General features: G+C 46.3%; 1 protein-coding gene across 1 annotated transcript in view; it reads right to left on the reverse strand.

Annotated features, from left to right (window-relative positions):
• The window catches only part of Pigk (phosphatidylinositol glycan anchor biosynthesis class K), a 74420-nt gene extending 57799 nt beyond the window's left edge, over positions 1 to 16621 (reverse strand). The window contains exons 1-3 of the mRNA XM_005083631.4: positions 16493 to 16621; positions 11665 to 11718; positions 6881 to 6972 (exon numbers count right to left, since the gene is read on the reverse strand). Of these exons, the coding sequence (XP_005083688.1) occupies positions 6881 to 6972; positions 11665 to 11718; positions 16493 to 16594 (248 nt within the window). The 5' untranslated portion in view covers positions 16595 to 16621. The remainder of the gene's footprint in view (positions 1 to 6880; positions 6973 to 11664; positions 11719 to 16492) is intronic.
• Positions 16622 to 22295: the final 5674 nt, after the last annotated feature.

Genomic DNA, 22295 nt, shown 5'->3' on the forward strand with positions numbered 1-22295 from the left:
GACATTGAGATCGCCAATTAATAAACGGGACCTCATGAAACTAAGAAGCTTCTGTAAGGCAAAGGACACAGTCAACAAGACAAAACAGCAGCCCACAGAATAGGAAAAGATATTCACTAACCCCACATCTGACAGAGGGCTGATTTCCAAAATATACAAAGAACCCAAGAAACTAGTCACCAAAACACCAAATAATCCAATGATAGATGTCATTCTGTAAATCTATCTCTTATTGGTTGTTGAATAAAGCACCACTGGCCAATAGGGAAGCAAGATAGGTGGGACTAGGAGTCGAGGAGTATTCTGGGAAACAGAGGCACAGTCAGTCACAATGTAGGATGCGGGAGAAGCAACATGTGGAGCCTTCCTCCGGTAAGCAAAGACAAATGGAAGAACTCAGATTAGCAATTATGGGCTAAATACATAAGTCAGAGACAGCCTGTAAGAAACGAAACAAACGGCCCACAGCTTATAATTAATATAGCATCCTGTGTATTATTTAGGGGCTCAAACAGCTCGGCAGGGCCCAGGCGACTGGAAGACTAAACATTACAATCCAATTTTAAAATGGGGTACAGAACTAAATAGAGAATTTTCAACAGAACAATCTCAAATGGCAGAAAGACACTTAAGGAAATGCTCAACATCCTTAGTCATCAGGGAAATGCAAATAAAAACCACTCTTTGATTCCATCTTACACCGATGAGAATGGCTAAAATCAAAAACACCAAGGACAGTTTATGCTGGAGGATTGGAAAAAGAGGACCACTCTTCCACTGTTGGTGGGAATGCAAACTTGTACAGCCACTTTGGAAATCCATATGGCAGTTTCTCAGAAAAATGGGAATTGATCTACCTCAAGACCCAGCAATTCTACTTTTAGGCCCAAAAAATGCACATTCATACAAGGATGTCTGTTCCACTATGTTCATAGCAGCATTATTTGTAATAGCTAGATCATGGAAGCAACCTAGATACCCCTCACCTGAAGAATGGATAACGAAAGTGTGGTACATTTACACAATGGAGTACTACTCAGTGGGGGGGGGAGGGACAATGGAACCTTGAAATTCTCAGGCAAATGGGTGGAACTAGAAGAAACCATCCTGAGTGAGGTAGCCAAGTCACAGAAAGACAAGCATGGTATGTACTCGAATGATTCTTCCTTGGAGAGACTAGGTGTGCAGCTGGGGTTGGTGAAGCGGAGCAGCAGCTGGAATGAGCGCCCACGGCCCGGGAGCCCTTTCCTTCGGCTGAATGCCAGGTTGCTCCACCATCAGAAACCAGCGCTTCAGCAGCTTGAACTCAACGTATCCACTTTGTGTTTCTTCTTCCTCTTCCATACCTTAAAGAATCTTCAAGCTGGTAGGTCTCAGCACCCGTGCAGTGTGGCGCTCATCACAGCTTACGCCTGCTGACAACAGCGACTGTTCTGAATCACCTGCGTCCCTGGACGCCACAACACCAGTTACTTTGTATTTGCATTATTAAATGTAAAACTGCAAAGCAGCGGCAGGCATGGGTGACAACTCAGCACTTGGGAGGTAGCGACAAGAGGCTCAACAGTTCAACGTTACCCTCAGCTGCACATCAGGTCTGTGACCCTGCAAACTACAAGGGACCCTTAAGGAAAGAACACTTTAAGAGGGGAGGAAGAGAAACAGAGAGAGAACGAGAGAGGAAGGGAGGGAAGGAGAGAGTCTGAATTCCTGGCAGACAGGAATTCGGAAAGCAAACATGCTATCATGAGGAGCTAGCCTGTTACAGGCTCATGTCTAATCAAGTCAGAGTGCAGTTAAGTTTAATAAGACAACAGCAAGCATTTATGAAGTGTGTGGTCCATCTCCAGGACTGCACTAATACAATAGCTCATTATTGCTCTGAAGCTTGTACTGTCATCTCCACCCAAGGCCGTGAAGGTTAAGTCTCATGCCCAGGGCCACGCACTAGAAAGCAGTGGGCTTTAATTTCCATCACCAATGCGTTAGGGTAGACACATGATTTAGCCACTTTGCAATATCTTGAAATTCAGTTAGCTGAATTTAGATTTAGTGAGTGACTCATCTTATATTGATTGATAACTTAATTGATTCAGATGACTAGGTTAGATGCATGAACTCATTATCACTGTTTAATACATTACATAATAAAAACAAAGTAGGCCCTTGAAATTCTAAATGAAGCTATCCACGGGGCTTAGCAAGCTCAGACCTAAGAGGAAAGCTGGGCATGGGAGCAGGCACCTGTAATCCTAGCACTTGGGAGACGGTGGCAGGAAAGTCAGGAGTTCAGTCATTGTTTCTATCGTCAAGGAGCAAGGAAATCCCGAGGTCCCCCTGCTTCCCATAGGCATAAAAATGGCTGAGAGTCTGAACAGCTGCTTTCCCTATCACGTCATTTCTTGTCTTCTCCCTGTCATGTGTGTCTGTGTGGTGTGTGTTTGCGAGTACCCGTGTTCACATGTACAGGAGCACCTGTATGCACGTGCACACGCATACACATGTGTATCTATGTGGAATCACAGGTAACCGCCATGCCCACCCCACATGTATGCGGGTTCTGGAGAGTCTGAACTCCAGCCCCCAAGAGCCATCCCCCCAGCTTCTCTCACTAATTTTAAATAACACAGAATACAGAAAACACTGCAGACAAAGTACCCAAGGAACTGGCCTGCTCTTCAGTGTGACAATACACACCAAGTAGGAAAACATCCAACAGGGACGACACAGAATGGGAGCTGACAGAGACCAGCCCCAATTAAATAATGTAGCCAGCAAAACACCTTTGAGTGACATAACTGTATCAACCCCAATTAAATAATGTAGCCCAGCAAAACACTTGTTCAGCCTGCTTTCTTATACAAGCCAGAACCTCCCCCAGATGGCACGACCCACCTACCCACAGTGAGCTAGGTCCTCCCACACCAATTACTAATAAAGAAAATATGGCATCCTACACATGCCTACAGGCAATCTAAGGCATTTTCTCAATTTAAGTTCTCCTTCCCAGATCTCCTGCTAGTGTCAAACTGACAAAAAATAAAATAAAATAAAAAGCCAAGCAGAACACCCTTGCAAGACTCAGGGAACGTATCACGGCAGAGGGGACAAAGAATGTCAAGAGAGAGGAGGAGTTGCTGATTCGTCCTTTGGTCAAGAACCCCCCAGCCCTGATCATGCAAGCAACTCTAATCAAACTCAATATGCCACGGAAACAGACGATTCTAAAGGGTAAGGAAACCAGGTTCCCGACAGAAGGGCAGTGGCCCACACTGGTGAAGAGCACAAAAAACCTGTCAGTCTAGTTCCAGATCAAGGCAGAGTGCTCCCTTAAGCTGTACACATCATGGCAGAGTGCTCCCTTAGGCTGTACAAAGCCTTCAAGGGCTTCCGAGGCTTGCAAACTGACCCTTTTATTTTCTAAGCAACAAGATGAAGGCAGTGGCTAGCTTCTGTTACCTGGGCCACTATTCTCCTTAAGACACGTTTCATTTCCTAACCATGCCAAGTCATTGTCATCATCCTCGTCCCCCTCCGCCCAGATCTTACACGGCTCCAGCAGGAAGATCGCATGACGTGTGAGACACATCAGCTGTCAGAGTGAGAATGTAAGGACAGATTGCATAAGTGTCACATTCAAATGTCATTATTTACATGTTTAAGAACGGCACGAGAAAAAACGCTAGAGAGTGACAGCAGACAAGAGAAAGAGCATTCAAGGCAGGAACTAAAATTATCTTGATCCTAACTACGGCAGCACACTGTAAACTGTTTACAAAACATATAGTTCCACGCCTTTGTTCACTACAAATAAGGCGAAATTATAAACCGATGATTTTCTGCATAATAAAAGTATAAACTAATCATGGAACAAAAATTTAAGGCTATAAATATTGATTTTAATTTTTATAAACTAATTAGGATGGCTTTAACATATCAGTCAATTATCAAAAACCAGAGTGACCTTATGAAGACTATTCTACACAAAGATATATGAACACAAAACTGAACACGGGACACTCCAAAATCAGCAACAAAAGACCAAATATTAGGTCAAACAAGTTAACAAACGACCATGGTGAGCCAGAGTTAACAAAGCAACAGTTAAAGCCAGAGACGCCCAGGTTTGTTAGGCAGACACAGTCACCACAGTGCTCGTGGGAGTTCCCCATGAGAGCAGTGTCTGAGGGAGCTCCTTCTGACAGTGTGTGTAGGTGAGCTGGGAAGGGAAGAGATGAGAGGCAGGAGCAGCAGAGCTACCGCAGCAGAGACGCACATGAAGCCCGAGTACGCACTACCCAAGTGTCCACACTTCAGCAGTTCCGACTGCAGAGCGCTCCTGGAACTGCCTGCAGCCGGGACCTGGGTCTGCCCGGGCCGTCTGCTGACGCTTCGCAGACTCCTGCGCTCCACCTGCCGTCACATGCGGGCGCAGGCAGAGGTTCCCTCAGGAAACATGTGAAGTGTCAGGTGTGGGGAGGGTTCGGGTTTGGGCACTGTATCTGCGCGCCTGCTGACACCCCGCCGCAGGAAGGCACAGGCGGGAAAGAAAAGCAAAACCGGACAGCAGCAAAGTCTCAGAAAAGAGAAAATGAGCAACAGAAAGGCGCTCACACTTCACTGTTTCCGTGACCACCCCGTTACGGTCTTCAATACACAGATACACCTTTCAGGATTTAGCTAGGTACTTAAATCATATGCATAATATAGCAATCTCTAGTACTGTATGATAAGGTCAGATAATGTATATTAAAAGAGTTCTACCTACAAATGCTGTAACTATAAAGGAACATTTACCATACTAAGCTAAAGACAAAACCATCTTTTTTACATGATGTCTGAATCTCCCAATTCTTGTCTGGAACAAAGGCTGCATAAATAGAGCTACAAACAAGCAGCTGAAGCAGAAACAGCTACAAAAGAATCTTCCAGAAACTCAAGGGCAAACTTACCAAACTCAGTGCACAAATTAATGCATGCCATTGCTGTCTTCTACAAGGAACCTCCAAATCTTACTCCAACCACAGCGACATGTCCTAATGACTGCTCATGACAACATGACAGTGTATTTTCCAAAGTAAAAGCTACTGTGAAACCATGCCTGGTGAGTCTCAGGAGAGGGAGACCATGCACGGTGAGTCTCAGGAAGAGAGGGAGACCAAGCACGGTGAGTCTCGGGGCAGAGCGGGAAAAGCCGTAGACCAAATGCCTACCTCAGAAGTACATCTACATACTTGCCACCTTCTTCTCAGACTGCATTTAACTTAAAACCACGTATGTCATCCAGTTACTTTGATTTCTAAATGAAGTATGGGTACTGAGTTGTGTTTCTGTGGATACAGAAAGAAAGGATGTTCACACAGAACACAATGGCTGTCTCCCAAGCCATGGACTGTGTCCTCCCCGCCTCTGGCGCGCTCTATTCTGTCTCTTCTGTTAGAATCCTGCAGGGGTCCCATTGTGTTAGCGCTACGTCGTAAGTGAGGAAAGCCATGCTCAGTCTAGTGAAGCTACAACCGGAACCAGCACAGAGCCAGGTTTCAAACGCCCGTCTCACTACAAAGCTCATCGCACACTTCCGTCTCTCAAGGGCACTGAATAAGCCAACCTTAAAGTGAGACAGCAGTGTCTTCCGTGGTCCCCAGACTCGCCATAGTAAACCAAAGCCCATTCTCTGGGTGGAGGTACCTGCCTCCCTACAGGCAGGAACTGTCCCACTCCAGGGATATTCAGCAAAGGCAGCCCACCTTTCCACACAGAGCACGCAAGGCCTCAGAGGCCTCCTTCTTTCCACACAGAACACGCAAGGCCTCACAGGCCTCCTTCTTTCCACACAGAACACGCAAGGCCTCACAGGCCTCCTTCTTTCCACACAGAACACGCAAGGCCTCACAGGCCTCCTTCTTTCCACACAGAACACACAAGGCCTCAGAGGCCTCCTTCTCTCCACACAGAACACGCAAGGCCTCACAGGCCTCCTTCTTTCCACACAGAACACACAAGGCCTCAGAGGCCTCCTTCTCTCCACACAGAACACGCAAGGCCTCACAGGCCTCCTTCTTTCCACACAGAACACACAAGGCCTCAGAGGCCTCCTTCTCGTCACCCTGCAGCACGCACACAGTGAATCCAAGTCCTACTGCCAACATGGCATTCCCAGCAGGCAGAAGAAACGGAATGAACCTGGGAGTACCAAGATTGGGTCTTGGCATCAGGAGGCAATCTCAGCATGAAATACCCACAGACATAGCTACCACTGTGCAGCTCCACAGAGCCCAGTTTTACCAATCTGCAGTATGGGTCTGTCACCAGACTAGTTTCCTGTCATAGTTTTTAGTTCCCTTTTCTGCTATCTGGTTTTCTTTGTTCCTGATTAGCTAAGGCTATAGCCCTCCCAAGAACATGGTGAATAAATCAATAACTTTTTGCTGGGTGCTGGCACACACCTTTAGTCCCAGCACTCAGAAGGCAGAGGCAGGCGGATCTCTGTGAGTTCAAGGTCTGCTTGGTCTACAGAGTGAATTCTAGGACAGCCTAGGGTACACAGAGATACCCTGTCTCTAAAAAACAAAAAAGTCAATATGCTTTCAACCAGTCCTTCTTCTGATTTCAGGTTAAAATAGTAGCCTATAAAAAATCTAAGGAAAGTATTTAATAAACCACACTAAGTAACCACACTTTATCAAATCCTATTCCCTTAGTATTGCATTACTGTCAATGTGCTTTGCCACCGTTGTCCTAAGTTAACATCTACTCTACACTTGACGGCATGTCTGAAAACTACAAAATCTGAAATCAGGTTTCTTTACCTCTTTCAAGAACAACTGACCTAAGAGCTGTGTTCGCTGGGCTTCAAATTAAAGTGGTTGAGATGACTTACCTGTCAGGAATACCTAGCCTCTTGACGCTTCTATAAACAGAAAGAGTATTTGCCACATGTCGGTAATTAAACCAGAATCGGGATGTGCACACCTAGAGTTAAGACAAAATATGATGTTATGAGTCAAACCATGGATTACAGGGTTATTTCCCTTAAGTCTATATAGAAATGCCTAAAGAAATTATTTCAGGCTTAGAAACAGCAAAGAACATGAAGAACCTTCAATAAAAACAACGTCCCTAAAGAGAGGCTTCTGTAACTGTCTTAAATAAAAAGATCACCCAGCTGAAGAGAAAACCATCTGCATCGAATTTAACCAAATAACCAACAAACGCAACTCATCTCTATGTCTGTACATCTGTCATGTCCCTATTTCCAAAAGATTCCATTCTTTAGAATCAGAGAAAATGCCTATAGCCTCCTCACAGGCTAGCTTCCCTCCAGAAGGGAATTTCTGCTTCTTAATTTGTTGTGGGACGTGAGACAGACACAAAACACAACTTACAAAACACAACTTACAAAACACAACTTACAAAACACAACTTACAAAACAGCTTCATACACATGTGAGAAGAGCTATGCTACAAAGTTACTGAACTAAAAACTACAAACAAGTCTGTAAAGAGAAGCTTCTTCCAAGTCAACCAGACTGTTCACTTGAGATGAATAAAGATCACTAAAAACATCAAGGGCACTAGGGAGGGTCTGGAGAGACGGCTCAGCAGTTAAGAGCGCCGACTGCAAAGCAGTTCACAATCACCTGTAACTCTTGGTTCAGGAGAGCCATCGCCCTCTTCTGGCCCCCATGGGCAGTGCGCTCATGCACAAACCCTTATTTTTGATACACATACAAAGAAAAAGGGAAAAGCTTTTTTTAAGTTACTAGGGAAATCTAATTCCAGGGAGCTAGGTTTTGGAAATCTAGTTCCAGGGAGACACACAGAGAGATTAGGGTCAGTTATAGCATCTCTCATGCCCAATTCTGGCTCCGGCTGCACACCATGTCCACAGCAGAAGTGACCAATCTGAGGGCAGCACGGGGCCTCTACATAGCTGTTGGGGTGCCTTTAATACTTAGAGTGAATTTTCATCCTAGAATGTAACAGGAGCATACTGACAGTTCTGACCACGTTGAAATATATATAACTCAGTATGTCTGAAACGTACATATTGACATACATTTTAGGTATGTATTCATGACTTATCCAGCAAAAAATGAAAACAAAGTCTTACAAATCACTGCAGAAAGCCACAAGTTTTCCTAACTTGAAGTTTTTAAAATAAAACAAAAAAAAAATGTATAAAACAATCTGCAAGAAACTAACCACAGTGAATGCCAGGACTTCTACTACTCTTTATGCAGAACTAAAAACCCACTGTGTCAGCTCTGCATTTAGTAAACATGAGAAACTGCCCTTGCCTTCAACAGCAAATTACCAGGGGATAGAAAATTAACGGGGAACATTAAAAAACATTAACAGGAAACAGGGAAATTGGGAAATACCAACTTCATACAAGTTACTAAATATTCACCAAACAGAGGACATGCTGTAAGGATGTATGTATACATCATTTGTTTTTCCTTCTTTTTTTTTTTTCTCAAGACAGGGTTTCTCTGTGGCTTTGGAGGCTGTCCTAGAAGTAGCTCTTGTAGACCAGGCTGGCCTCGAACTCACAGAGATCCACCTGCCTCTGCCTCCCAAGTGCTGGGATTAAAGGCGTGCACCACCAACACCCAGCTAAACATTTGTTTTTCAAAACAGGAAGTGTAACACAACTGTCATCGCACCTCCCGGGATTCCTAAAAGGGCACAAGGAAACCAAGCAGAGACTCCGTGGGACAACGGTGATGAGGGTCAAGGGTCAACTTCAGTTTATGTCCTTCAGCGCCGCGCTCCCTTCCTAGAGGAGGAAATGCCTTCCTTGCTTGTTTTATTAAAAGGGGGGGGGGTGTTTACATCAAACAGATCAGAGCCAAAACAGAATCCTACTTTCCTCCTCTGTCTAATGGGAAGTTTAACTCAAGACTAAAAGCAAATTAACTCACAGTGGGAAACGAACATGGACCTCTGAAACATGAGCAGCAGCAGTAACACGTTGAACTTCTTGTTCTGGGGGAGGGGGTTCATGGAGAGGAAGGTGTGGAGAAGGTGGGTGTGGCCGACAGACGTCACATGCCAGAGTCCACTTCAGGGGTCCCATCCCATCACCTTGCGTTCTGACGTAGGGCCTCTCACTGACGCTGGCGCTGGCTACCTGGCTGCTCAGGGAGTTTCACGTACTCGTCTCCACTGAGCCCCCAGAAGCCTGTCTCGCTCGGCTCTCGCATGAGCCTGGGAGTCTGACCACTTTACATCTCAGCCATCTCCCCTGGCCCGTGTCTGGCACTTCCCACTTAAGGAAGCACTGAGCATGTCCTGAGGTCTCACTCTGGAGAAGACGCTCCTTCCCACCCCGCTTCTCGTCACTGAGGCGTGAGTGTGTGTGGAGCCTGGGCCAACGCTGCAAGCTCTCGAGGGAGCCGTGTGCCAATCAAGGGTCTCACACTGGCGGCTATCCCGTCCTCGTCTAGAATTCCTCTCAGTGCTTAATACCGGGAGAGCCCTCACCTTCCTGAACGAAATGTTCCTTTCCAGCAGGTGTCACAGCCTGGGTCTCTGTAACTGTCACTTTTGTGGTCATGGAAAACCCTCTCCGGTCTGCAACACCTTTTGTTCAGTCCCTCCAGAAAGCCTCCTGTGATGGGACACACACTCGGGTTACCCCATGCTATCCTTTTCAATTTGCTCAAAATGCAACTGCATTTACACAAGTGTTCACTGCAACTGTACTGCATGATTTCCAGCGGCCTGCAGACAACCCCACGCCTCTAGGAAGCACTGTTCCTTACCTTTCTTGGTTGTCCCTTGCTTGTGTTTAAAAACGACCCCCAAATTTTATGTGTTCAAGCTTTAAATCCCATTCTCACATGCTGATGATGATATTTTGGGGTGGGGTCTCTGGGCAGTAATGAAGACGACTTAATAGTTAAGGTCATCAGGTTGGGGCCCCACGACAGCATTAGTGGCTTCGTAAGAACAAGATCTGGCAAACTCACTGCCTCACCAGGTGACGCCCTTGGCTAGATAGAGGCGCAGCGGGGAGGCCACCGCAGATGTGGAGAGGCTGGCGCCAGGCTCTCGGACTTCCCAGCCTCCAGTGATCCGAGCTCAACAACCTATATTCTCGGGTTTTATTCACAGCAGGGTTTCTACAGAACCAACAAGTGTTGCCTTTTGCTGGAGCACTTGGTTTCTCTCCAGTCATACGCCATTAAATGAAACTCGGGTGGCAAAACTTATCAATGCACAGGAAAAGTAAAGTTATCTGCATTCCGTTTAGGGAATGAAGAGCACAAACTCATGAATCCAAATGTATTAAAGATACGAATTCACACTATGCACAAGATGGAAGGTAACAAAAAAAAAAAAAAAAAAACAGGCCAGGAAGCAAACCTTGCCCAGAAATGAAACTATGCAAGTTCAAACATCAATTTCCAGTCCAGCAATGCAATCAAAAAGAATAAGCTAATGCAATACGAGTTGAACTCAGAAAGGAAAGCCCAGCCTTCCTGGAGGGCAACCATGTGTCCCAACTCCGAGGTTGAGGAATTTATACTCCTGAGGAAAAACAGGTCAAGCTCACATGCATTCATGTTTAAGAACAGTCAGGCAGGTGTGGTGGTTCACACTTGTAATTCAGCTTTGGGGAAACTGAGGCAGGACTATTATACACTTAGGGCCAGCCTGGGCTACAGAGTGAGGTCCTCAATCGCAAAAACAAACAAACCAATAGTCAACATAACTCTTAACAAAGTAATAAAAACTTACTGTCTCACATCCACAGACCAAAGGATAGATCACAGCACAGAAAATATCACGGCATTGGGAAAGAATAAACCTATATAACCACCAACAAGGAAAGAGTCTAAGATATGAAAGGTAATGTAAAAGAACAGACTAGGGACAGCCCCAGTTAGAGAAACAGGTAACAGACAAACACAGAAACTATATCTCTATGCTGTGTGTTTCTCTCTTCTCCATGTAGACAGAGGGTATAGCCAGTGACTCTGGAATATAGGGCATGAGAACATTCCCTCCCTTTCCTCTGAGGTAAAACTCATGCATGTAATTAGTCTGTCTCCTTTTCTTCTTAGCATCTTTCGGTATGATTTGAACTTTTTACAGTTATCAGTTTTACCAACAAAATCAATTATAAAACAGCATAGAGTATGAGCTACTTTAAATAAAATTTAATTATTCATTTCAAGCATTAAAATAATTCTAAGTTTTGTGTTTCTTTCAACAGCAGCACCTCAAATGTACTCTTTACTGACAAATCACCACTTGGAAGAAAAATTAAAAGCAAGGAATATCGGTGGCTGTTGTCAGTTTTTTAAAAGTCAAAAGAATAAAAAGACTTGCTGACTTACGTATGGTAGTACACACCGGTAAACCTAGCACTCGGGAGGTAGAGGCAAGCGCACCAGTCAGTCTGAGGTATACGGTGAGTTCGAAGCCTGCCTGGGTTACATATGACCCCACCTCGAAGAGAGACGAGGTGAGGCGGGAGAGGACACAGAAGGGGAGACGGGGGGGGGGGGGCACGACAGGATTCTCTTTTCCTATCAACATATTTATTTTAAAAGATAAATTTTATTTTCAAAATTTTAATTCAGAATGCACAAAGGTTTTGAGACACGTATCTAATATGAGCAGCAAGGTATCTTTGAAGAGCATACTCACCAAAACAGCCCAGTTGTTGGTATGGCCGCTTCTAAAGAATTGTTCCGCTTGATCCTACAGGACAGATAAAGGCAAAATGATTCACACATACACATTTTAAAAAACATACAATTTCCTAGAATAAAGAGTGATGAATGAGATCTAGGATTCATGGATATTTTTAGTAGACTCTTTAGATTTACTTATGTGTACTGTGGTCTGCGTGTGTGTGTGTGTGTGTGTGTGTGTGTGTGTGTACATGCACGTACTAAAGTCATGCCTAGCATCCACAGAGGTCAGGAGAAGGAATTGGATCGCCTGGGACTGTTGTACTAGACGCTGTGAACCACCAAGTAGGGACTGGGAACTGAACCCGGGTCCTCTGGAGAAGCTTCCAGTGCTCTTAACCACTGAGCGGACTTTAACTGTAATAGCAATCGAGATCACTTTATGAAGATATCATATTTGACCTTATGAACAAAATAAGCAAACATAAACTAGGAACTACTTTAGGATGATGGCTCAGCAGGCAGAGGAACTGGCTGCCAACTCTGAGGATGTAGGTTCAATCCTTGGACTCACATGGTAGAGGGAATTGGCGCCCATATGTTGTCTTCTGACCTCCACAAGAATCCCACGGCACACACACACCCACACACATATAAACAGACACAAATTAATTAGCTAATGTTGAATAATTAATGCTAATTAAGGAAGTTTCCAAAAGATACTGTCACTGCAAAAGCGCTAGCTTAAGATGCTGACTGCGAGAAAAACCCTAACCTACAGATCGTGAGATCAAAGCTGCAGTCTTACTTGAGACACTAATTGAACAAGTAACTTGAACTCAGATACTTGGCTCCTGGGCTGAGGGTGCAGATTAATGGCAGAGCATTTGCCTCACATGCAGTGGCCCCAGGATTTAATCTGTAATACTAGAAAGTAAGTAAACTCATTTAATAACCCCTTCCACACACTCTGAGCAAAAGCACTGCCAACCCCACATCTTAGTGTCATATACAGGACGGCAGGTACATGCATGTGTGTCCCTGTCAAAAACAGGAAGCATTAGACAAATGCAAGGGGATTGCCAAAGTCACATTTTACTCTTTGGCGTGGGATCTGACTGAAACTTTTAACTAAGTTTTCATTTAACACCACGGCCTCATAGCACCGTTTTCTCTGCAGGACTTAGTTTCTCCACCTCACTCCTCCCCTTCGTGGGAACCGATGACTTATTGTGCACGCTGCAGTCCCCTCTTCCAGCAGGATCCAAGTCCTAATGGGGTGGGGTCCTCCAGCAAGTACTGGTACCGCTGTAACTCAAACTCGGATCACGGGGGACTCTGACTCACTGCTTTTGAACAGATGAATATATGGTCCATGTGACTTTATGCCAGTCACCTAGAGGATCTCACTGGAAATTCCTCATGAGGAATTCATGATTTAAAAAAAAAAAGCATCATATGTAAAAACTGTGACTAAATCATTAAATTTCAGATCCTCTTTAGGTTATATCCTGATACTCCCTCCACTAAACTAGTCTCTCTGTGCTTCGGGAATATGAGGCGAAAATGGTTACGCCAGGAACCTCTCAACATTTCATTCCACTGCGAGTACAACGGCATCTTGAAGACAGCTTCGACCCCGAGTACGAGACGTCACAACATCGCCCCTGAGCTTCTGGCGTTCCCCTCAACCCCGGGTCACCTGACGGGCACCACTGCTGATTCTCCAGATCTCTGCAACACGATCGCTCTTTAATACTGGTCATGGCGTTTAACACCAGTGTAGGAAAGCAAAATGTGCTACAGCAGCCATCAACACTGCTGGCTGTTTCCTCCAGTCCTCAGTCCTGCGGCTACCCTTGCGGGAGACGTTTACTGCAGGGCTATTTGCTGCAAAGACTATCTGAAACAAAATTTTTCCTCAGGGTGTGTTTCTAATACTCCACTTAGTCTTTGCAGTGTATGTGACGTGTGTCCAGATATAGATATAAATAGATACATGTGAATTCGTATTTTTCCTACTAAAATGGCATTCAATATCCATAATCACTATGTGCCGGATACTTCTGTCTGAGCTCACAAGTGTATTTCAGTGTGTCCTCTAGCTTAGTGTCATGAACCATTTCATGCCACTGCAATACGTGTGAATTACATTTGTTCTTTCTGTATACTAAAAACTTCAAACAACATCATCTTCCAAACTAATGATCTCAATTTTAATGACACACTATTCTGTTTGCTTCTCTGTTGCTGTGACTAAAAAAAAAAAGCCCTGCCCAAAAGCAACTTTGTCTTATACATCACAATCATTCATGAAGGGAAGTCAGCACGGGGACTCAAGCAGAAAGCCGGAGGCAGGAGTTGAAGAAGAGGCCATGTGGGAGCCCTGCCTACTGGTTTTAGCTTGCTTACCGTGTTTTGTTCTTGTCACAGAACCCAGCATCAGTACCTGCCCACAGAGAGCAGGGCCTCCTGTCAGTCATTCATGAAGAAAGTGCCTCACAGACCTGCCTACAGGACAATCTCACAGAAGAGCTTCCTCCACTGAGCTCTCCCTTCCCAGGTAACTGCAGCCTGTCCCAAATTGACAAGGCAGCCAGCACATACGTTAAATAATGATCAGTGCACAACACTGAGCTCACCAGCCAGCACACACACCAGATGAGTGTGCACAATGAACTCACCACCAGCACACACACACACCAGATGAGTGTGCACACTGAGCTCACCAGCCAGCACACACACCAGATGAGTGTGCACAACTCTGAGCTCACCAGCCAGCACACACATCAGATGAGTGTGCACAATGAACTCACCACCAGCACACACACACACTAGATGAGTGTGCACAACACTGAGCTCACCAGCCAGCACACACACGAGATGAGTGTGCACAACACTGAGCTCACCAGCCAGCACACACACACACTAGATGAGTGTGCACAACACTGAGCTCACCAGCCAGCACACACACACACACCAGATGAGTGTGCACAATGAACTCACCAGCCAGCACACACACACACTAGATGAGTGTGCACAACACTGAGCTCACCAGCCAGCACACACACACACACTAGATGAGTGTGCACACTGAGCTCACCAGCCAGCACACACTAGATGAGTGTGCACACTGAGCTCACCAGCCAGCACACAGCAGATGAGTGTGCACAACACTGAGCTCACCAGCCAGCACACACACACACCAGATGAGTGTGCACACAGAGCTCACCAGCCAGCACACACACACTAGATGAGTGTGCACAATGAACTCACCACCAGCACACACACCAGATGAGTGTGCACACTGAGCTCACCAGCCAGCACACACACACACACGAGATGAGTGTGCACAATGAACTCACCACCAGCACACACACCAGATGAGTGTGCACACTGAGCTCACCAGCCAGCACACACACGAGATGAGTGTGCACACTGAGCTCACCAGCCAGCACACACACACACAACTAGATGAGTGTGCACAATGAACTCACCAGCCAGCACACACACCAGATGAGTGTGCACAACACTGAGTTCAAACCTGCTTCAAGCAGCACGTATTACTAGCACAGTGACTGCATTGGAATTCAAATACGGACCCAGCACTCACTGGCTAAACACAACTTAAGAGAAGTTGCTTACCTTCTCCGTGTCTTTATTTTCTACTCTACAAAGCTGATGTCTGACTCACTGAATGTAGGAGCAGCGACTGCAACAAAATGATTGCCTAATAAGTGGCAATTTTGGCTGTCTGGCTAGCAGGGAATTTTCAGAGACAAAAAGTTCCACTCAAGTGTGACAATGGATCCACCACCACCACCACCATCCCCAAAATATAGCAAAACGCAGTGTGCTGCTGTGAATAACACACTGGTTTGGGGATTCGAAAGTCTGAGATAAAATCTAGCTGCTTAAGACACTGGGGCACAAGTCACAGTTAGCGCTAATCTCTAGCTCCAGGATGGAAACTGTTGCTCCCTTAAAACTTTACCAGAAAATCTGAGGAAGGCGATGTGAAGTCATCCATTCAACATTTAGTTAATGGAGTACCCTACCTTCTGTGTGCCAAGGACCATGTAATAATACAGTGGTTTGGAAAAAAAAAATCGCCAAAAAAGCATGCTTTTTTTTCTCTCAAGAACATCAGCGTGTAAGACAGGTGAACACGTAAACGCATCCCATTACTGTGTAGCGTTTGTTAATTCGCTACACTCGCCCGACATCTACCCTGGGGAGCAGACCAGGGTGTCACAGTGCCTGCCCCCAAAAAGATGGCTGATCAGGTCAGCAGACACACACTAGCAAACAGCCCACCGCACAACCTACGGAGCCACCAAATGGGGTGTCGCAAACTCACGGGAGGCTATGACTTTGTCAGGGGACGTTTCCCTACCTAAGTGGCATTTTAGGTGAGTGGGGGGGGGCCAAGGATAAAAGACAATTCCAAAGAAAAGTTGAGCCAATGGCAGAATGGGGAGGGGTGCGGGGGGGGGTCCCAGTGGTTTGAGACACTGGAAGTCTGATGTATCTTGACGTCTGGAGAGGAGAGCAGGAGACTGCAAGAAGGGGGCCCCCCGCGGGTCGGGACAACGTCGAGGTGCACGCGAGAGACACGACCAGGTTTGCATTAAAGAGTCACTCCCGGAACAGCTTGCAGAACAAACTAAGAGCCAGAGAAACTCCGGGCAGGGTCCAGGAAACCGGGGCGTGGCGTTTCCCCGGACGTCTGCCGGCCCGCACCCCGGGTTTCAGGTCCAACCTTCCCTCGGCGGCTCGCACCCCAGCCAGGACGCGCGGGCCTCCCGGGCTCGCTCGCTCCTCCACACTCCGGTGCCTACCTCGATGTGACCAGCGGCCGAGCCGCCGGGACACCAGAGCGCCAAGGCGGCCAGGGCAGCCAGGGGCAGCTGCAGGGCGAGCGAGCAGCAGGGCGCAGCCATGCTCGCCCGCGTCCCACGCCGTGCGTGCGGAGGGGCGGGGCGAGTGCCGTAAAGCAGCGCGCTGCTGCCGTGCCGTGCGTGCATGGGTTGGGCTTTTGGTTTGTGTTGTGTTTGTTGTTGTTTTGCAAGGAAGCCTGCACCTTCCTCCTCGCCTGTGGTTGCAGTGCGGCAGGGGCAGCCTAACTTAGCCGTGCTTCTAGGTTTGTTTTGTGAAATAGACAGACTGAGGAGAAAGTTTTTAAAAGCCAAGAAGGGGGTTGGGGGTCGTCACTGCGGATCCACATAATTTGCTATTCCCCCCTTTTGGATGGTGCTGTCGCTTCCTGGCATACATGAGACCAGCTTCTTAAAGGATGATAAAGAGGAAACGTAGTCACTGGGATTTGTTGGCCGCCAATCTAGCAGGAAAAAAAAAAAAAAACTGTGGGTTCAGGGGGAGGAAAGAAAAACTGCGGGTTCCGGGGAGCAAAGAGAGAGAGAGGTAAGAGAGAGACTCTGGTCAGGACAGTGTTTCTGGTCATTCTGTTCTCTGTAGAAATATTACGGTTAGCCCTGTGCTACTTTAATCTTGCTTTGAATTTTGCTTTTGGTTTCTGAGACACGGTCTCATTATGTAGCCCTGCCTGACCTAAAACTAGCTGTATAGATCCAGACTAGCTTTGGACTCACAGAGCTAAGTATTGTAGTACCCTCTTTGTTTCACAGGCACACATGGCTTCTGCTTTAGACGTATTTGTTTTATGTGTATGTTTTGCCTACATACATGTGTATGTGCACAATGTGTGCGCTGTGCCTGCGGAGGTCAGAAGTGGCCATCAGACCCTCCAGTTTCTACAGTGACAGATGGTTGTGAGCCACTGTGTGGGTGCTGGGAACTAAATCCTCGTCCTTTGGTAAGAGCAGCCCGTGTTCTTAACCGCTGAGCCGTCTCCTCACCCCGGACAAAATCCTTTGCAATCCATGCTTTTCCCATCGATTTTTTTTTTTTTTTTTGGTTTTTTACGAGACAGGTTTCGGAGGCTGTCGGTCCAGCCTGGCCTCGAACTCACAGAGATCCACCTGCCTCTGCCTCCCGAGTGCTGGGATTATAGGTGTGCACCACCACCGCCCAGCTCGATTTTTTTTTTAAAAACGTTTTACAGGCTATCAGAAAAGAAATGCTAACTGGAGTTTTATTTGTTGTTATTAAAACTCTTATTAAGTAGAGAAAAAAGACATCTTTTAAAATATAATCCTTCCCATATGAGACTATGTCTTAATTTATTTGTATGCTCTAATCAGTGGTTAAAAAATTTAAGTCAGGAAAAGTGTAAGCTATAGTTAGGTGTTTTCCACACGGGTTGAAGTCTTTATTAGACCTGTTTTCAGTATGTAGGAACATGCACATCATCTATTATACTCAACTTTGCATTCAGAGGTACAGGTTCTCTTTTGTGTGCAGTAATCTCCTGTTATTTTAGTAGTAAAGTAGAAAAGTTATTAAAAGTTACTAAGACGTCCACTTTGTTTTTACTTTTCTAGTCTTAATAGAAACCCGTGAATTGGCCGGGCGGTGGTGGTGCACACCTTTAATACCAGCACTTGGGAGGCAGAGGCAGGCGGATCTCTATGAGTTCGAGGCTGGGCTGGACCGACAGCCTCCAAAACAATACAGAGAAACCCTGTCTCGTAAAAACCAAAAAAAAAAAAAAAAAAAAAAAAAAAAGAAACCCATGAATTGCCTTCTGACTCTGTTTTCTCCCACCTCTCTTTCATGGTTTACGTTGTGGCTCGATATTAATTCGTAGCGTTGGTAGAAAGCAGTAGTTCCTATTTTGCCTTTGTTTGAAAATTAGCTAGGTTATTTTTTTCCTTTTCACTCTCCATTAAATCTGTCAGTAGTTCTTGGAATAGAATACCTGTTGTCAAGTTAAAATAGCAACTTTTTAAAAAGTCTCCATTTTTCTTTGTCTTTTTTTTTCCATCAGACCTCTGATAAGTGCAGGCTATAGCCAACTTCACAGCGAACAGTAGGACAGAGGAGCAGTTCTAAACATGTGAGAAAGTATTGTCTGTCATTTCTTTACCTTTCATCTCATTAAATTGCTCATTTATTCAGCGAGTCAATGCGTTAAGGCTTAGATTGGCAGAGAGGAGAGAAACAAGCATTTGACTGATGAGACATACACACACACACACAGGCGCACACACATGCACACGCGGACACACACACACATACAATACACACACACCAGTCTTTGCTAGTTTTTTTTGTTGTTATTTTTTGTTTTTTGGTTTTTTGTTGTTGTTGTTGTTTGTTTGTTTGTTTGCTTTGGAGGCTGTCCTGGGACTCGCTCTGTAGACCAGGCTGGCCTTGAACTCACAGAGATCTGCCTGTCTCTGCCTCCCAAGTGCTGGGATTAAAGGCGTGCGCCACCACCGCCCGGCGTCTTTGCTGTTTTGCTGGCCGTCAATACAATGACAACAAAGTCGGCGCTCACAATTCAGAAGTGACTCCTGTCAGCTACGGTCCAGATCACTTCATCCCTGCCTCCTTTCTTGCCCATCCTCACTCCACATCCTCTGTGTCCAGGTCTAGTTCTCTCTTCTTTAGCTACGCATCAAGACTGGCAGTTTGGATATACTCCCACCCCCATAAGCTCATAGGCAGTGGCTCTGTAGGAGCTGAGGCTCTGCTGGAGCGGGTGTTAGTTCCCACTGTGGCGTCCAGTCTGCCTCCACCCCTGACCTGGTTACATCATCCCCTTCCACAGTTCCTTTCCACCTTCATATATGTGACGTGCACACCCCTTCAGAGTGCCGGTCTGACAGTCCCCTCTCTTCCTTCTCTTGCTTTTGCTCCTCCCTTGTCTGTCCTATCTATCCATCCGTCTGTCTGTCTGCATGCCTCTCTCATGTCCGCACTCCTACACGGCCTTTCATCCTTTCACGGGCACCCCCCCCAATAGACCGCTTGCACTGACTCTGCTGCACATGGCGTGTTCTCTTAGGGGCACACCCTGGCGGGACCCGCTGAGGGCAGCCCCAGCCCCTCTCGCTGTGCATCTATACATTCAGTAGGTATGACGCACGAGGAAGAATGAAAGCTCCTAGAGGAGCTAGACACTGGTAAGAGAGGCATTTTAACTAGGTATAAAAGACCAACCAACAGGGACACTTCTAGAGGAAGATCTAACCACTTGAGGAAAGCCAGAGTTTGCTTTTGCAGAGGAAAAATATTAAGCTGAGATTAACGTGTTAACGAAGCAAATACACAAATGGAAAGTGTCAGAGTAAATACAACAACCGGGGTGCACACTCCCCGGTAGAGACGAGTTTATACAACAACCGGGGTGCACACTCCCCAGTAGAGATGAGTTTATACAACAACTGCGTGCACACTCCCCAGTAGAGACAAGTTTATATAACAACCGGGGTGCATACTCCCCAGTAGAGACGAGTTTATACAACAACCGGGGTGCATACTCCCCAGTAGAGACGAGTTTATACAACAACCGGGGTGCACACTCCCCGGTAGAGAGGAGTTTATACAACAACCGGGGTGCACACTCCCCGGTAGAGAGGAGTTTATACAACAACCGGGGTGCACACTCCCCAGTAGAGACGAGTTTATACAACAACTGCGTGCACACTCCCCAGTAGAGACGAGTTTATACAACAACCGGGGTGCACACTCCCCAGTAGAGACGAGTTTATACAACAACCGGGGTGCACACTCCCCAGTAGAGACGAGTTTATACAACAACCGGGGTGCACACTCCCCGGTAGAGAGGAGTTTATACAACAACCGGGGTGCACACTCCCCGGTAGAGAGGAGTTTATACAACAACCGGGGTGCACACTCCCCAGTAGAGACAAGTTTATACAACAACCGGGGTGCACACTCCCCAGTAGAGACGAGTTTATACAACAACCGGGGTGCACACTCCCCAGTAGAGAGGAGTTTATACAACAACCGTGTGCACACTCCCCGGTAGAGAGGAGTTTATACAACAACCGCGTGCACACTCCCCGGTAGAGAGGAATTTAACTTCTGTGTGGCTCGGAAGGTGCCTCCTGCCCTCAGGACTTTGAGGGTCTGGGATGAGTTTGGATGTGTTTCCTATGAGTCTAGAAAGCTTCAGAGCTGGAGAGGATCACAGCAGCTCCAATAAGGAGAGTGGGTGTGGATAGAGCATCCAGCACACTGCTGCCACAACCGTCCAGACAATTGTAGCTTAGACCAGAGTGTTAAACGTAGAGGTGATGGAGAACGGCGAGAATCAAGAAGAACACAGCTGTTGTGCCCAAGTTGCAAAGTCCCCAGAGACCACCAGGAAGACAGACCCACCAAACTGCAAAAGCAAGGTTTAACGATTGTTTATCCACCCATGACAAGGATCCCATCTAGCAAGCTGACACAGCAGCCTCCAGAGGGAGTGAAGTTCCTGTCTACTGCTAGGTTTTAAAGACAAAAGTTACAGGGGTACAGCAGTAGGTACGGGTTGGTTTCTGATTGGTTGACATTTGGGACCAATTATTTTCATTGGTCAGTGCTGAGAAGGAACATTCTGTGGTTTCTGTGGCATTGTCACTTGCAGGTGGCCTGTTGTACATAGATACCAATAGTTTTTAGAACTGTATCCTGGAGATTACAGAGAAATGTTTTTGGTCCCCCCTAGAGTCTAGGAGGTTGGTGGGGGGGGGGGAGTCTGGAGTTTCTTTGTGTTCAGTTTTGGCCCTAGACTCCAGGAGGCCACAGGATCTGGAGTTTCCTTGTGTCAGAGGCCTTGTGTCTTTTCTGTAGCCTGTCATGGCTACTAAAGCAGGGGGCTGAGTGAGGGTCTGGTCCCTTTATTTCTAAATTATTAGAAGTGAAGCCTTTGGAATAAGAGAGAGGCCAATTCCAGGAGAGCACACATTCATACACCCATGTGTAATTGTGTATGTGTGTGGGTGCCCGGTGAGAGGTACCCATGCACATGTATGTACGTGTATATAGAGACCAGACGAAAACCGCAGGTGTCATTCCCCAGGAGCCACCGCAGGTATTCATTTATCTATTTATTCTTTATCAATAAAATCTTGTGAGTCAGACATCGCCGTAAGAACCTGAATGATCACAGAAGCAGCAGAGAAGTGACCAGTGACCTCCGTCTCTATTCTCCAGCCAAAGGGGCTGAAACCCTGTCTAAGCCCTCCCTACTACTTCCTGACTCTCTCTCTCTCCCTCTCTCTGTCCTCAGTCCTCCAAATCTTCTATGGTTAATTTTGCTCAGTAGTTAACTCTGTCTCCTGATTCAAAGCAAACTTTATTATCAGAATGGGATCAAAACATCACACAACAACTTGTTTCTGTGAGACAGGTTCCCTCATTGGCTTGGAGTTCAACAATTTAGCTAGGGTGACTGGCCAGTGAGCCCCCAGAAACCTGTCTGCCTCTGCCTCCCCAGCATTTGGAATGCAAGCATACCAACACACCTGGCGTGTTGTGTAGGTTCTGAGGACTACACTCAGGTCAAGAGAAGATGTCTTTCGGATATCTGCCCCGTCCAAATGCATATCACATACCGTCATTCTTTCAAATACTGAGGTCACAGAAAGTGGAAGGCAAATGCTCATACAGCTATCAAAAATATGTTTGTGACTACCGAATAAACATTACAAAGTAATGTGTGGAAGGGACGAGTTTAATCGGGACCAATCACAGTCTCCGGGATTT

This window comes from Mesocricetus auratus, unplaced genomic scaffold (assembly GCF_017639785.1).
Source record: "Mesocricetus auratus isolate SY011 unplaced genomic scaffold, BCM_Maur_2.0 Super-Scaffold_100009, whole genome shotgun sequence".
Lineage (NCBI taxonomy): Eukaryota > Metazoa > Chordata > Mammalia > Rodentia > Cricetidae > Mesocricetus > Mesocricetus auratus.